We start from the raw sequence: 18,582 nt of genomic DNA on the forward strand, positions 1-18,582 counted from the left end.
AATTAAGGAACAGCACCAGCATTTGCCTGGTCTAAAAATGGGAAATTATGGAAAACCATCTTAACGGCTGCCGACGGATTCAAACCCACCATCCCCCGAATGCAAGCTCATAGCTACGCGACCCTAACCCCACGGCCAACTCGCTCGGTCATCTTTGAAAATATGTCCTTTTCTATCAGCAGAGGATTTCTTAAATCGTCCTATTTTGTATAGCCTACCTGAGAAGCAGAGTCCACACACTGTCCACATACACCGGTGATTTTGTAATTCGATTATTGAGGTATTGTGCATTGACATGACATATGAACTGAGAGAATACCGAGCAGTTCTTCACAATATAAAACAATTGTGAGTGATCATGAGCATGTCTCGTATTCATAGGGTAGACTAGAGAGCTCAGTTGAATTAATTGTTGAATGTCAAATAAGTTATAAAAAATACTGATTCATTAAAGTAATAAATAGAATAACCTACTAGTTATCTACTTACTTACTTACTTACTTACTTACTTACTTACTTACTTACTTACTTACTTAGCCTATCTACAGTACTTACTACCTAGGTAATGTGGAATTATGTTTTGGCTACCTTTTTAACACTGCAAATAAATCCATGTATTATTTAAACCTCCCTGTAACAAGAGGACAGTGAATGCAAATGGATATCGTTTTCAAATGAGCCGAGCTGGAGCCCATCATAGCGTACAATTCTTTCAGTGTGCTATGGCTCTGTATGTCTCGCTGCAGTGGAATTTCGGCTCCTACCAATGTCCAGTGTACCGATAATGAACCATGTGTATTTTATGTCTGACTGAACCATGAGTGCGCCACTCAGCACTGTGCTGCGATTCAGCTGAATCGATTCACCCGGAAATTTCAATGAATCGATACACTGCTTCGATTCATGCACTCAGTAAAAATCTTTTTCATTAATTGCCTCATGCTGAAGATTGGGTCCACTGTAGATCTTTCACTTCTAAAGCCATATTGTTCCTCTTGCAACTTTCCTTCTACCTTTCTTCTCATTATCCTCTCTGGTATTCTTTCCAGTATTTTTGCCACTTGTGATGATAAGAGTGTGATTCTTCTATAGTTATGACACACTTTTTTGTCCCTCTTCCTAAAGACTGGTATTGTTATTCCCTTTCCCCGATCTTCTGACACACATTTCTGTCTCCATGTACACTTTATCTGTACACCCAATATAGTCCAACAGGTTCTGCAGCCTTTATCATTTACACACTGATTTCATCCATTCCTGGTGCCTTCCCCATTTTCATTTCATGGACTGCTAATTTCACCTCTAACATGGTTATATCGTCTACTGTTGAGTCTTTTAGGTTAAGTCATTATTCCACCTTTACAATACCATAAGTTTATTGTCTATTTATTTAAACAACATTATTAACTATGACGGGACATGTTTCGTCTAACTTGTAGACATCATCAGCCGTAAGATATTTAAGAAAAAGCACAAAAAAGACAAGGACAGAACAACACATTAAAATAAATCAGGTTGCCGAACACGTCAACCAAAATAACGAGTATGTTCCAGATTGTTCCAAGTACGAACATGATGAACAAAATTAAAATCATACACATGAGACGATGCAGTAAAGCTTGTTGTTAAAGTTCTTCTTGAGGGTGCCGTTGACATGCAGCATTCAGGTGCGTCGGCAAAAGCTGATAATGAAGTGCATAATGTGTATGGTTTTAATTTTGTTCATCAACAGCTTTTGAATGTTCGTACTTGGAACAATCTGGAACATACTCGCTATTTTGGTTGACGTGTTCGGCAACCCGATTTATTTTAATGTGTTGTTCTGTCCTTGTCTTTTTTGTGCTTTTTCTTAAATATCTTACGGCTGATGATGTCTACAAGTTAGTCGAAACATGTCCCGTCATAGTTAATAATGTTGTTTAAATAAATAGACAATAAACTTATGGTATTGTAAAGGTGGAATATTGACTTAACCTAAAAGTATACGTACGACAATACGGACTTTACGATGAAATTTATTTTATGTAATACTGTTGAGTCATCACACCGTATTACTACCATCGCCTCTGCACAATTTCTCACATTCAACAGTTCGTCAAAGTACTCCTTTCATCTTTTCTTTATTTCTTCTGGATATGCTATCAACTCTCCATATTCCTTTTTCATCAGCTTTGTATAAATTCCTTCTTTCCTATTACTTTAAATAATTCCATACATCGTTTTTGTACTGTTTCCATCTTTTGTGTAAATTCTTCCCAACTTTTCTTCACTTACTAGTTTCTTATATTTTCTTTTATTAAGATACCTCCTTTTGCTTTTTTTTTTTTTAATCTCCATTCCATTCTTCTCATGCTGTCTTCTCTCACTGCTTCTCTCACCTTCTCATTCCACCATGGTGTCTCCTTTTCTTTATGAATTCTGGCATTCTGGCATTTCTTTCACTCTCTTCAATGTTCTTCCACAGTCATACTCTGCCCCACTTACAGAAGCCCTTTTGAAGTTGGACCATTCATCTTCCATATTTCCTACTTCATTAACTGGAATTTGTTGTTTCAGTCTCTCCAGAAATTGTTCCTTTCATGCACCCTTTCTTACCGATTGTCAACATCTGCCTCTGACTCTTGTAAATGTAGACTCTTCTATTCTGAGGGGGTTCCGGGTTCTTCAGTCACTTGTTGACATGAATCGGCAGGTGGCATAAGGAAATCTGATTATTACTTCAAATAAAATGTAAGAAGTGAGCTAAAATGGATATATTATAAAAAGAATTAGTACCATGTCCAATAGATGCGAAACATCAAATAAAATTGTTTGTTGTGTATTATTATTATTATTATTATTATTATTATTATTATTATTATTATTATTATTATTATTATTATTATTGGACCACTTGAATCTTCCATGTACTCTTTTTCTTTGAAGATTGTACTGTTGATTCTTCTTATCTGCCCAGTACTTCTTCATTCGTTCTGATCGCAGTGTTCTTAATTCGTCTGAAATTTCTGTAGGCCTTCTGTGCATAATTTCAGTTGAAAATTTGTGATTCTTAAGAAGGGTGGTAATTTAATTCTTGTTCTCTGCATCTGTAATTTTGAGTCGAACTGTTTTGAGATCCTCGTGAATTTCTTTGATCCAATGCCCTCCTTACTTCTTTCCCAGATTTCTCATCACTAGTTATCGTAAAATCCTGTTTTCTGGTAATCATAAGATGTGAAAGAAATAACAGATTCTTTTCTTCTTCATCGTGCTGGTAACTGGCTCAATCTCTCTATAGACAGTTTCATTGGGGAGGATTCTCCAGACTCCTTCAACCTGCTACTTCTTATTTATGCAAGTTCTAATAATTCTTCTTTCAATTTTGAGGAGCTGATCAATTCTTCTTTCATTTTTTAATTTGGAACAAGGTTTTGCGAGCATAAGTGGCTTCGGGCAAAGTTACAGTTTTGTAGTGTTGGATCTTAGTGTCTATTGACAAGCATTTTTTGTTATAAGTTGACCAGGTTAGAAATTGTGCTTTTTTTCATTTTGTTGGTTCTATTTATCCATGTTGCTTTCTCACTTAAGTTGTGCATAATGATTTCTCCAAGGTATTTAAATTGTAGGACTATGTTAATTTTTTGATCATTCATGATGACTTTGATTATGTCAAGCGATTTCATTGGCATGATATCAGTTTTCTCAAAGGATATTTGTAATCCTGTTTTTAATGCAATTTTCTGGAGACGGGTGATCTGAGCATGTACTTCTTCCATGTCAAGTGCTAAAAGAGCTAAATCATCTGCAAACCCTAGGCAGTTTGTCCTTTTTGAGGGTTTTGCTCCAATTTTGAATTTAGGTGGGTTTTCTGTTTGCCAAATTTTCATGATGTAATCTAGAGCCACATTGAAGAGCAATGGGGATAATCCGTCACCTTGTCCGAGGCCTGTATTTATTGTAAATGCATTTGACATTTCTCCCCTGAATTTACCTTTGAAATTGTGTTGGTTAAAGTTAGTTCACTAATTTTTGTTAATTTAGGATGAAGGCCATATGATCTGAGGATTTTTAAAAGAGTGGGTCTGTGTATACTATCATAAGCCATTTTGAAATCTATGAATGAAATAAACAGCTGTTTATTTCTGTATTTGTAATATTCCATTATTAGTTTCAAGCTGAGAATTTGGTCTGGGCAACTTATGTATTGGCAAAATCCTCCTTGGTATTCTCCAAATTGTGGTTCCAGAATATTTTTTATCCTATTGTAAATTATGCAGAAGAAAATTTTGTTAGTGCAGTCCAAAAGGGTTATTCCTCTGTAATTGTGTGGATTAGTTTTATCTCACCTTTTTGAATAATGGATGGATTACGCCTGAGGCTCAGTGTTCTGGGATTTTCTCTGTAATCCACATTTTGACTAGATGCTGATGTAAATTTATGATTGCTGGTTTCCCTGCATTTTTCCAGATTTCTGCAAAGACTAGTTCTTCACCACATGCCTTATAATTTTTTAGTTCCTTAAGTGCGAATTCCACCTCATTGATAGTTGGAGGATCTATTAGATCTGCGGTGGTTAAAATGTGTGTGTCAGTATTTACTTCCAACGTTTCCAGTTGGTCATCGCAATTTAAATGTTTGTTGAATGTCTCTGCAAGGATCTCTGCAATTTTTTTTTTTTTTTTTTTTTTTTTTTTATTTTTTATTTTTTTTTTTTTTTTGCTAGGGGCTTTACGTCGCACCGACACAGATAGGTCTTATGGCGACGATGGGATAGGAAAGGCCTAGGAGTTGGAGGGAAGCGGCCGTGGCCTTAATTAAGGTACAGCCCCAGCATTTGCCTGGTGTGAAAATGGGAAACCACAGAAAACCACTTTCAGGGCTGCCGATAGTGGGATTCGAACCTACTATCTCCCGGATGCAAGCTCACGGCCGCGCGCCTCTACGCGAACGGCCAACTCGCCCGGTTTCTTGATTACTATGGGCTAACCTTCCTGATTTATCTCTCAGCATTAATATTGGCGGCTCATATTTTTTAAGGTATTTGGCAAAGGTTTTGTAATAATCTCGCGATTGTTTTTTGTAAAAACTCTTGTCTATCCTTTGTAAGGTATTTTGAAGATGTTTGCGTTCAGTTTGATGATTTTATGGGGTGACTTTCTTTGTTTTATTAGTTCTAAATTTGATTTGTCTGATTTTTGGGCTTGATGATTTATCCAAGCTTGGTGTTTTCTCTCAATTGCACGGTCACATTCTTCATCCCACCATTCATGTTTTTTCCTAGGATTTCTTGGAGCTAACTCTTCTGCTATCAGTTTTAGTTTGGTGGTCAGTTCTTCTAATGTATTAGTGTGTATTAATGTAATGGCTGACAGGAATTTGACATAAATGTGGATAAAAATGAAGACTTCAGAAAAGTAAGTTTTACTGCTGTTTAGTTACGTTAAACGTTAATTGCCATTGCAGAATAGAATACAATAACAGAAAAAATTAAAAGAGAAAAACCTGAAAATTCCTATCAGATTGCAAGTAACGCCGTTGGTCGATTCATTTGGTCCGTGAAGATTCAGTTTCCGTAACCGGACTCCGAATTTTTCGTTAACTAAGGTTATCCACCGATCACAAAATAACACGTAGGATTACATCAGCCACCGAATGAACCCTTAATCGAACCGAAACAACCTCCGGTTATATTTGAACCGATTAATTATACAAAAAAAAAAAAAAAAAGCATGAACTTCACAAGTTAACTTGCTCCTTGGCAAGGCATGGTGCTCCAAAATTCAATGTTATCAGTCCTTGATATCTCTATAAAAATACACGATTGCACCATGTTGTGTCACAACCAGACACCTAGGAATAATGTTATTTTATTAATTAATTATTTGAAATTATATAGAATATTGTTCCACTGAACTGCAATATTTATCAAATGTAATTAAAAACTTGAGTTTACATTTAAGTTAACACACAAATAAATTTCAGATTATGTTAGTTTATAATAGACTAATTTAAATTGGATGAACCAATAAGCACGGATTTCTGAAAATTAATCTTATCGCTTCACTGAATAATAATTAAATTAATTCGACCATTTATGAACGGTAGATACAAAACTGAACCGAAAAGAGTAACGTCAATGGACGGTGTCATAATGAGCATCACCATGTTATCAGTAGCAACTAACGTGAACTTATTAAACGAATGGTCTTCATCAAAATGTGGATAACATAGTTCATCACAATAATCATGACCACTACTGTGGTAAGAAACAAGGAGAAACGTCTCACTCATATAAAAAATTATTTCTTATTTATTTCAGTAATCACAACCATCATCTTGACCATTGGAGAAATGTGCTACTCAAAAACTATGATCAGTACTATCATAAACAGAATTCAATTTTATCTCAAACATTTAACTTCAGTGATCAACACCAGTAAAAATTAGGTAACACAGTATCATCGCAGACTAAACTGATCGTGTAATGATTATCCACAAAATGTTAACTCTCACTGGAATAAACTAACCACTGGTCCTTGCAGACTGAGCTAACCATCTAATTGAACTTGTGAATGTTGCCAAAACAGCTGTCATCAAGCATAAACTAACTTTGTAAACTAGTGACCTCTCCCGTGGTGGATGTTAATTCTTTGCTATTACAAGGTATGGAAATAATGACATGACAGAATCTTTTCTCCATCATTTTGTCTTTTCAAACCTAAAAATATTAACATGACTTACAACTATCCGTGTGGTCCACTAACCAACTAATAAAAATACATGCGAGTCTAGCCGCAATCGCTACGTTTTAACACCACTGCTGTACAACTCAAATAACATGATGGTCCATCAGACAATCAGAACTGATCCCATCTAATAACTAAACCACAAATCTCAACTGTTGGTGCGCGACAGTAGAGTGCCATCATTTACCTTTACCATTCGATAAATTCACCACAACGCACACTAATGATTTATTGTCACAACAAACTAACTGTGTCAAGATTTCCTCATAACAATCTCTTCCACCTCTCAAAGAACATTAATCCAGTATACAAAATATTGTGTCTATCATTTACGAGGTTTACATAATATTATTGTTACTTTTGACCTTTTTAAATATTCCCAGTCGTCTGATAATGGGCTAGGAATGTTCTAAAAATATATCATCCCTTCAGGCTAACGGCTTGCCAGACCTCCTAGCCGCATAACACCTGTCGTTTTTATGTCTGTGGTAACCCTACATGGAAAGAATTATTTTGAAACAAGCCAGTTTATAATATATACTCATCTCAAATGAATTTATTCCTCATAACATCTAACCTTTGAGATCACATAATTCCCCGAACCAAACGGTCTTCGAACCCTAGACATTGCAAATGCCTTTCATGACATTTTAACACATTATTTCATCGGGCATCATCCCTGAACTGATTCACTATTATTTCCTCAGGGCAGTAACACATTATTTCCCTGGGGTACCACATCGTCCCGGAATACATTCATACCTTATCATCCCAGAATTCAAGTCCACTCATTTATTTAACACTGTCTCTGCTGGTACATCTTTTCCTCATCATGGCTATTGGATTTATATTTGATCTCAGAGTAATTTCTTACACAATTTTATGTGGCCCATCTTGATCTCATTTCAAAATTATATTTCAATTTTATATCATGGCTTATTTTATGAATTCGTTGTCGTACTGAAATTACGTAACTACTGGATCGAACTTCTAATAAATACCAAACTTCGAATAACAAGAATATGATGCCAATCTTGACTTAATTTAGACATTACGATATTTCTATCTGATACCTACAAAACAAAATTTACTAACACTTAACTACATTTAAACATTATAATTTGACACGAATCCTTTGACACACTAATTCTTTAACGACAAACTGGCATAGAACTTATCTTTATCTGATACCTCCTTTAATCCGATTTAAAATAATCCTCTGAAATTTTGGGATTTCGGCATAAAATCTGCGTAAACTTCTCATTACTGACCACACGCGAAACATCTCTGTACCACACAGCACTTGATATTTACACAAAAGCAAAGAAAAACAACAAGCTATCGGCCGAAACTTCAGCCCTTATTTACACAGAACATAATGATGCAGAATACACTTTAGAGAATACAAATCATGTCACCCACCTGGATTTTTGCTGAGCAATGGCATGTCATTGATGAAAATGTGTAATAGACTATTATAACTTGGGAACAATTCTCTAAACCCATGGGTAAATAGTGAAAATATCGAACTCAATTAGTAGGTGGTGGTATTACTATTATTATTTGTGAGGTGTGACTATATACATTGGTATTTCGATTTATGAAATTGTTTACGTCTGTTATTATTATCTACACAGTTATGTGCGTACTTCATTTGGTATAAATCGTGGTCGTATCATTTATTATTTGTGTGTTGTATGATTTGTCTTGTGAAACAGAACATGTGAAGTTATGTCACGATACTTCTGCTAAATGTTTATTAATACGATTTTATTTAATGTAAGGACACGTAATTAATAATACAGAGGGTGGCCAAATTATTAGACTCAAGGTGAATAAAGTGAATAAGTACAGTTCCTCAATAAAATACTCTTCATTAAACATACTAAAAGCAAAGCAAAACAAAGCAAAGTCATCTCCGTACAGGCCATGAAGGCCCTTGGAGGGGTGGAAGGTGAAGGCTTCCACTATCCGTAATCTCGGCACTTGATGGGGTAGAGTGGTTAGCTCTACGCCCGGCCGCCTTTGCTCCCAGGAATTAACCTGGTACTCATTTTTGGTGTAGGCTGAGTGGACCTCAGGACCATATGCACCTCCGGAATCGGAAATCTCATTTCTTAAATTTTACGATTTCCTGATGGGGATTCGAACCCACGTCCTTCCAGGCAAACCAAGCACACCTTCACCGCCTCGACCAGGCAGCCCCTATTAAACATACTAATGCTAATATTATTCACTTAACAATATCTTGGGAATATTTAGAAGGAATTTTTCTGTTATTTGTTTGTTGTGATAGCACTGCAGTCAGCTGGTGCTTCATCTTGTGGATTGCAAAAATCAGCCTCTTTAGCGTGAAGTATTTTATCGTAAATATTAAATAAATTAGTGTGTTTGTGGAAGTTAAATGCTTCTATTAATTTAGAGAATTATTCTCTTCTGTGTTTTATATACAGGAAACACTAAACAGACATTGTATTTTCAGATTTTAGTGTGAAGTTGTGTCACGAATCAAAAGTGAGGTTTTGGGTAAGGCAAGCGATTTATCTCCTCGGAAAATAGCAGTTGCACGTGTTCTTTTACAAGAAAAGACTTACTCGCAGAGGGCCATAGCACAAAAACAAAAATCTGTTAGCAGAATAAAAAAAACAGTGCATTAAAGGGCAAGAATACCAATGGAATCATAGTGGGAAATGTGGACGTAAACAAAAACTTTGTGACAGAGGCGTGAGAAAACTGTAAAATCTTTTCGTACAAAACAGGAAATCAACTAATAAGGAGCTGTCCCTCAAGATGCATGAGTATGGAGTGGATGTGTTGCCAAGAACAGTGCGAAGAACACTTGGGAGGGAAGGATTTCAAACTTGTCGGCCTCAGAAAAAAAGCCAAGATCACTCCTTCAATGGCTGTGAAGCACCTTAAGTGGGCTAGAGGCCTCAAACACTGGACCCCATTAGATTGGCGAAAGGTAAATCCTTTTATTTACTTATTTTTTACAATAAATAGACACCAAAAGTTCATTTAGAAGGATTAATTACTTGAGGAGGCCTGCTAGAGTAAAATGTCACATATTGAGAATTTTTGGAAGTTCATTTTATTGTTTTGTATGGAAACTGTTCCCCCTCTCGTTAAGTGTCAGTTATAAACTGAATGTTTTCCTTCCAGGTGATCTTTACAGATGAATCCATCTTCTCTATTTGCGATGAATCCTCCCAATACATCAGGAGGAGATCGAACGAAGAATTCAACATTGATTGTGTTCGACAAAGTGTTAAACACTAAAGCAAACTGGATAATCATCGTATTTTAGAAATTAGCCACGGGTATACTCGAATCCTTCCTAAATTCTCCCCTAGGATCTTATAAATCTGGATTTCTTTCCTGCCCAAAGAGATCACACTTCAACTTCAAAGCTCTTGTCTTGTGGGTACGCAACATGAAGAAGACACAGGGTGCTCCTCAAGTAAGGATGTACAAATGGATACTCCTTTACCAGCAGCGTATCTCGCAGCTAGGTGGCTAGTAGGTCTAGGGTCCGTTTTGATGACTGTGAATGACGGGTTCGGTACATTCTTATCTTTTAATTTCCACACTTTTATTTTACTATCTCTTATCTGCTTTAACTCTTCCATTTTCCCCACTCTTATTTTTACTATCACAACTCTATTATCTCCATTGAATGCTTCTCCTGCTAAAGCTGTTACATCCATCAACTGTCTGTGATTTGTCCTTTCCACCAGAAGATGATAAATTACTGATTTTATTCTTCTGTCACCCAACCATATCTTGTAATTCTTCTGGTGTTTTTCTTCCAAAACCATGCGTTGCCCACAATGATTCCATTCCCCTCTCACGAAACTCAACTAGTTTCCCTCCTTCTGCATTCCTTTTTCCGTATTATGCCCACCTTCATGATGTTGGCTACTGGTTGCCCATTTTTCACAGTTCCCCCAACGCCCAAGGAAATGCGCATTGCTTGCAGCAGGGTACGCCCTAACCTTTTCCAAGACAAATTCCGAAGTGCCATATCACATATAGGCTATTATTACGTGGGAGTTGCCGCTCCCAGGGGCATTTCATACCTACTGTGAGGTGTAACTTCAGGCCACTCCTCAGGAGTATACATGCTTTTGCAACCGCTTCTCTAAAGTACAGATGTTGCTGACAGGAGAAAGTTCTTCGGTTTGGGTGTCGAATTTGGTGATGGCTACTTGACCCTCTAACAGACAGTTGCATGTAGTATCTGCTGAATTTGCAGTTGCATGTACTATCTGCTGTTACACATGGTGGCAGGATGATCCTGACCTGACAATTAAAATTGATATACATTTGTTACTAAAAATTAGGATATTCCTTTGACATATAAGTAGCCTATTGTGCTGCTTATTTCTCTCAAAATGATTATCACGTAACCTAACATAATTTTATTATGAAATTTCAAACTATCAGGATAGTAAAATGGTATGAAGTTACTAATTACTAGGGTTTGGATGTTTAAGACCTAAAAATAGCCCAAATAAGCAAGCAAATATGACCTCAAAATTGACTAAATATGACCTCAAAAGTGACTAAGTATGACATAAAAATTACAAAATATGACCCAAATATGATTATCCTAAATGTGGCCATTTTAAAATAAATTATAAATTGAAACGGCAATTCTTTTGATACATACAGTGGAACCTCGATTATCCGTTCCCGGGAAATACGTTTTCCCGGAATATGCGTTCAAATTACGTGGTCCCGCGAGCATCGTAATTAAATCACGTTGTAAAAGTCCCGCATTATCCGTTCCTCGAAGAAACGATTTCCCGGATCAACCGTCCAGAAATTCCAGTCCCATCAACGCTAAATCCTCGATCAATCGTTTTTTAATAAACTGTATCTCACGAAAGGACGGCTATGGCATATTTATGGATCTTGGCGTTAACGCCCCGTCACTGCGATAATTAAAGCAAGTACTGTACCCGTACTGGAAAAGCGATCGGCGGTGAACTTGCATAAGGGACCACCTTAGCATCGCATTCGGGTGGTATTGTTTAGAGAATCTTGGAAAATCATTAAGCAGAAAGTGGCCACAACAATAATTGCAAGGAGACACGGCGCATTTCGACAGCTCTGCTTGAAGACGGAACGAGTTTCGTCGAATGTTCGCACTTGTAAAACGTCCATATTATGTCCAGGGTTAGATGTTTATATTTTTACATATTTTTCGTTCGTACTGCCGAAGAGGTTTTCGGCACTTTGCTCAGGGCACTGCAGAGTAACTGGGCTTTGAGGCAGGAATCGAAACTGCTCCTTCTTAAAACAAATTCAGTATTTTTGATATTATCCTACATGATTATGTTAGCGAGACCAAAACAGATGTTGCACCTTACATTAAAAAAAAAAAGAAAGCCATGGGAGGTTTTGGGATTGCCTATTACTGTAAGACTGGAAATTTTACGTTTTCGTGTTAAAATACCAAAAAACCGCAGTCGTTTTATTTGCGCACGTTACATTTTAAATGGTTGGTATCATTTCAAACTCGTATTGACATGTGCAGCGAGCGCGCTTTACAGATGACCTCAAGGTCACGAATAACCGTAATTTCTGAAGTTTTGATATTTCTTTTATCTTTCCATTTTGATTGGATTTGTGACACGCAGAATTGAATATAATGCATTCGAGAACTTTTAAGAATCGATACTTACATTTGAAACCATGTTTTCGAGTTCAACATAACCTTTAAAAAGTCGATGTAGACCTAATTTGCGCGGTACGAGATATTCAGAAACTGACTACGAACAGTATACCGGGGACCAAATTACAATGAAAGATTAAGAAATGAACGGGTTTCGCTATCATTTTGGGTGCTTTTGTATCTAATGTGCTTTATTTTATTAGATGAGAGAATTAAAAACTACTTGTGGTCGATTGTCGTTTGGCTTGGCATTATTAGATTTTTCGAAGAGTTTGGCTAGGCTAATCAAAGTTGCTGAACTGAGAGTTGGTTTCACGGGAAACTGACGAAGATTACCCTGTAAAACTGAATATAAAGTCTCGAGATTTTGAACTCGCGTATCGGTAATTAATGCGGTTTCGCGGTCTAACATGCCCGCCTCCCATCCAGAGGGCCCGGGTTCGATTGCGACAAGGTCAGGCAATTTTACCTGGATATAAGTGTGATTCCAGGTCCACTCAGCCTACGTGATTACCTTTAATTGTGCAGCTATCTAATGGTGAGATGGCGACCCCGATCTACAGAGCGAGGAATATCGGCCGAGAGGATTCGTCGCACTGACCATGTGCACCTCGTAATCTGCAGGCCTTCGGGCTGAACAGCGGTCGCTTGGCAGGCAAAGTCCCACTGGGGCTGTAGTTTGGTTTGGTTTAGGAGTTTTTGTAAGATTATAATTATACATATTTCATTTTTGTGATGTTTAGCCAAATTGTTGATGGTTTTCATTCATTCCCGGATGTTCCGTTTTCCCGTGTTGTACGTTTTATTTTCATGGTCCCTCGAAAAACGGAGAATCGAGGTTTCACTGTATTTGTTAACTAAATTCTTTATTCTTACTTTCTTATTAATTTTCTGAATATACTGTACATGTTTAGCAGTTATTCAGTCTTTTGTCCTTGATTCACTTGATCAAACATTTGTGAATACATACCTATAAAGTAGTAAGTTTGCTAAGATTATCATAACACACAACATTTTAAAAGTCAAAACATATTTGAACCCTGCATTGGTGGTTTGAAATACGAGAATACTAGAAATCAATCTATTTTTAAAAAGATATTTTGGAATGTTTAAGGCCATATTTCATTAATATTATTCAAATGCGATAAATTTTAAATTGAGCACCACAAAATGAATTAGGTAGATGTCTTTCAATACATTATGGTAAGGCGGCAGGGCCTGTAGTGCAAACTTGCATACCTCTTTCATTCTTCTCCATGGGTGGAATTGAAGTGTATGACAAGATTCATATTCAAAGCATCAGGCATGAAAGATCTCCGATTATCACTTAACACATTCTAGTAAGAAGAGAAGCTCCTTTCTACGTCACAAGATGTTATTGGTGCATATTCAAGTAATGTTAAATCACTGCTGTCGAGTATGCACTCGGTACCTTCTACTCTAAGAATATCATTTATCTTGCACACACAGCAAAAAGCAGTCATTTTGATTAAGCACGTTTTGAAGTTTCCGTTTTACATTGTCGCCAACTATTCCATGTGATTGTTGTGCTGAAAGTTCAACACTTCTCACCATTTCAATACCTGAATGAATTTCTAAGCTAGCAGCTTCTAAACGAGTAATTGCACTCGATATAATTACAAAGTTAGACGTAATGTATGCCAGACTTTCTGACAAACTGTTTGAAAACAATTCCTGTGCAATCTTGATAGAAGAGGCATCATCTTTATTGAAGCCGTTAACCGTGTTTTTGATAGTGGAGTAGTTTTCACAATAATACACAGCAGCATCGAGCCACGTCCCCCACCTAGAAAGAACTGGCTTTGGAGGGAGTGGTGTCAAAGGAACTAACTCCTTGAAAGTCGCAACCCACAGTGATGCTTTCATAAAAAATGTTTTTGACGTTAGTTATTAATTTGCCAACTTCAGGAAAATGTCCGTCCGGCTCCATGGCTAAATGGTTAGCGTGCTGGCCTTTGGTCACAGGGGTCCCGGGTTCGATTCCCGGCAGGGTCAGGAATTTTAACCATAATTGGTTAATTCCCCTGGCACGGGATCTGGGTGTATGTGCCGTCTTCTTCATCATTTCATCCTCATCACGACGTGCAGATTGCCTACGGGCGTCAAATCAAAAGACCTGCACCAGGCCTCTCTGGAGGCCACACCCCATTGTAAGAAAATTTCCACGAATTTCTTCAGCCACCCTATGCAGAGCATGTGCAAGGCAAGTGAGGTGAATCATTCTTGGATAAAACATCTTGAGGCCTTCAGCAGCTCTCACCATGTATGGAGCAGCATCAGTAACAAAGAGAAGAACGTTTTTCCACTTAATTTCATCCTTCCACAAAATGTTTAGTGTATTACCAAAAAGAATTGCAATTGTTGAATGATTTGCTCTCCCTAAAACTTCTGAGGTTAGTAGAAAAATGTCCCCAGGGTGATCAGCATGGAGTGTTCCATTAATTACATTCACTATATATCTACCTGCAGTGTCTGTTATCTCATCAGTAGATATCCAAATATTATTGTCTGCTACACTGTGTCATATTCGATTTAGAGTATCTTCGTAGCAACGCGCTAATTAGTTATTTCGCAGTGTTCATTCTGTAGGAACAGATTTCTTTGTGTATTTCTCCAGGAAATTCTTGAAATGGGGATTCTTCAAATTATTTAGAGGAATGTTTGCAGACACCATCATCTCACAAAGTTCCTTTGAAAAATCCGAACATCTGTCCATCGCTGAAGATGTAAAAGCCTTATCGAATATAAATTGCTGCCTCTTCTTATCGACGTGTTGTTTGACTTTGCTGCTGTGTTTTGCTTTGTTACAATGTTGTTGCACATTAAAACGTTTTTCAGCCACGACTCTTACTTCACACAACTTGCAAAATAGAACTAAACCTTCTGTACAGAAATTAATATTCTTCTCCAAATCCCTTAACAAATGTCCATAACTTAACACTAGTAGAAGACATTTTCCAAATACAGTTTAGATAATACATGACACTTCCGGATTTAGCCTTGTTAAAATGGGAGACAATTCGTGTGGCGCTCCTAGTGGCGTGACTTGGAAATTTGCACTAAATTCAAATATCAATGAAAATTCACGTACGGAAATTGATAAATAAATTACGTAGGCTATAGATAGAAAGTGTTATTAAGATATTAACTTCAAAGTTGTTAGAGCAATTCCGGGTAAATGAAAGAAGAATTATTTAACGGGTTACTATTTAAAGACTGAAATTAGACATATAATCAAGATGTGAAGTGCACTGCTGTGAAAGTGCTTGATCTTTCATTTATGCATTACTTTTTTTGCTTTAGCATTCCTGCCTGGACATTTACGTTAGATTTGTCTATTCACTCATTTAAAAAACATTGTATCATCACATTAAGACACTTGTCAATAAACAGATCGGCAGATTCCCATCTTTTGCTCTTGGAAGGGCTATCCCTTTTGGAAGGGTCCGTAGCATTTGATGTTTCATTTATTGGGAGATTCTGTATTGGTACAGATCACGTCTTTAATCGGAGGAGAGGGATAAAATAAAGAAAAGCCTGAAAATGCTATCATTAGGTATATTTTGAGGAATATTTACATACAATATTAGAGTAAGAATTTAACATACACTTCGCTGTATAGTCAGGAATTTTTAAAGTCGCTGACCTGAAAACAGATTGTATAATTCTTATTCAGGCATAACGTCCTTCTTTCATATTTACCTTATCGAAGTCACTTCTCTGACATTTCAAAACCCACAGTTCACACCTACAACAACACATCGGTATTGAAGGTTAACTGCTGCATTATACATTAAAATAATCTTATTATATTTTAAGCCAGATAAAATATGGGTTACGCAGGTCTGAAGTTTACGAAGTACTATAAAAATCTCTTTGTCACTGGAGGAATATATATGCAAACACAATATTTACTTACATTTTCTTGTCATGAGGGAAACTGAAGAAAGACTGCGAGTCCTTCTGCAATTCATAGTTAACACAGCACATAGCTTTCCACTCATGTTGAGAGGAGATGTACAGGAATGACACACACTACTATTTACTTATGTTAACCTACTGCAATTGCATAAATAACACCAAAAACTTCACAAACAAATACACATGCTCTTATAACTGAATCACTAACTGCAGGTCACTCCGCTAGACAGAGCTCTAATCGCTGTCTCTCGCTATCTTGCAGACTGTTGTGTATTATCTCTACCATATTTGCTTTTTCTTAGGCATACTGGAATGTGTGCTGGGATACGATTCACTGAAAACTGATGCTTGTAAGTGAAAGGAGGTTGAGTTCCTAATATCTGAATAAGGACAAGTGAGCGATTGCCAGAAGTACACTGATCAGCCAGAACATTATGACGACCTACCTAATAGCTGGTATGTCAACCTTTTGGCATGGATAACAGTGGCGATACATCTTGGCATGGAAGCAATGAGGCCTTGGTAGGTCAATGGAGGGAGTTGGCACCACATCTTCACGCACAGGTCACCTAATTCCCGTACCTTCGGGGAGGGGGATGAGCTCTGATGCCATGTTCAGTCAGATCCCAGATGTTTTCAATCGGGTTAAGATCTGGCGAGTTGGGAGGCCAGCATGTTAGTTGTAACTCGCCACTGTGTTCCTCAAACCACTCCATCGCACTCCTGGCCTTGTGACATTGCGGATTATCTTGTTGAAAAATGCTTGCCGTTGGGAAACACGATTGTCTTGATGGGGTTTACGTAGTCTGCAATCAGCGTACGATACTTCTCGGCTGTCATGGTGCCATGCACGAGCTCCACTGGACCCATGGATGCCCACGTGAATGTTCCCTAGAGCGTAATTGAGCCGCCACCAGCTTGTCTCTGTTCTGCAGTACAGGTGTCAAGGAGTTGTTCACTTGGAAGACGACGGATTCGCACCCTCCCATCAGCGTGATGAAGAAGGTATCGGGATTCATCAGGCCATGCAATGCTCTGCCACTGCACCAACATTCAGTGAATATGGTCACGTGCCCATTTCATTCGTAGTCGCCGATGTCGTGATGTTAACATTGGCACATGCATGGTTCATCGGCTGCGGAGGTTCATCCTTAGGAGTGTTCGGTGCACTGTGTGTTCAGACACACTTGTACTCTGCCCAGCATTAAAGTCTGATGTTAGTTCTACCAGAGTTCGCCGCCTGTTCTGTTTTACCAGTCTGCCCAGCGTACAACGTCCGACATCTGTAATGAGGGGTGGCCCCCAAACCGCTTGACGTTTGGACATGGTTTTACCTTGGTTTCTCCACCTTTTGAAGACACTCACCACAGCACTTCTCAAACACCCCGACAAGTCGTGCAGTTTCCTAAATGCTCGTGCCGAGCCTCTGGGCCATCACAATCTGCCCTCGGCCAAACTAGGATTGATCGCGTGCCTTCTCCATTCTACACATGGATACATGCTCACTGATACTACATGCACCGTACATGTGTCTGATTAGCAGTCATTCCTCATCAGGCTACACTGCTATCTTCTGGACAGGTTTATATCGATAGTAGGTAGGTAGTCATAATGTTCTGGCTGATCAGTGTAATTAGCTCACTGCTGGGATGGGTTTTTCAGGATTATTTTTATCTCTGCCTGGAAGACCGGGTTGCTGAGTACAGCGGGTGGGGTAAAAGGTGCAGTGAGATCTATAACCTTCATTCTATACAGAGGGTATTCCACTTGTATTAACTGCAGATGTGGTACCGAGAAGCAGTTTTGTGAACACTAGTTCGCATTCAGTAAGTTGAAGATGAGTTTGCGTAGTTAGAGCTGTCATCAAACTGTCAAAATTTGACCAAAATATGAGCAAAATATTGCGTTTCTATGAAAATAGTCAAAAGATGACCTTATGACAAAAAAAAGCCAAACCATGTATTTATATGACAAATAAAATTCACTTAATTGTGGCAATAATCACCAAAATCCAATGAGGCAAGAAAATAGACAAAGAAAAAAGTATGATTTTTCCCTCAACATCTGAGCCCTACAATTTACATCTTAAATTTCATATTTAGGTTGCTATTTCAAGTGTTTATGATGTAAAATTGAATTAATATCAAGAACCTTAAGGCTGAGCGATCAGTTCCGCTGTCAATTGCAAGACAAGAGATAGCAGCACTGTTATCACTTGCCAGCCGCTATGTGTGT

General features: G+C 37.8%; 1 protein-coding gene across 7 annotated transcripts in view; it reads left to right on the plus strand.

Annotated features, from left to right (window-relative positions):
- Nucleotides 1–18,582, plus strand: part of HDAC4 (histone deacetylase 4) — a 1,180,658-nt gene that overhangs the window by 1,115,136 nt on the left and 46,940 nt on the right. The window contains exon 21 of one of the 7 annotated variants that reach the window (XM_068226412.1): nt 9,485–9,639. The exons of 5 other annotated variants lie outside the window; for them this stretch is intronic. In XM_068226412.1, coding sequence (XP_068082513.1) covers nt 9,485–9,496 — 12 coding nt within the window. In that variant the 3' untranslated portion in view covers nt 9,497–9,639. Of the gene's footprint in view, nt 1–9,207; nt 9,346–9,484; nt 9,640–18,582 lie in introns of those variants that run through there. One more of the 7 variants, XM_068226413.1, reaches the window with a different exon arrangement.

The sequence above is a fragment of the Anabrus simplex genome, chromosome 2 (assembly GCF_040414725.1).
Source record: "Anabrus simplex isolate iqAnaSimp1 chromosome 2, ASM4041472v1, whole genome shotgun sequence".
In the NCBI taxonomy this organism is placed as follows: domain Eukaryota; kingdom Metazoa; phylum Arthropoda; class Insecta; order Orthoptera; family Tettigoniidae; genus Anabrus; species Anabrus simplex.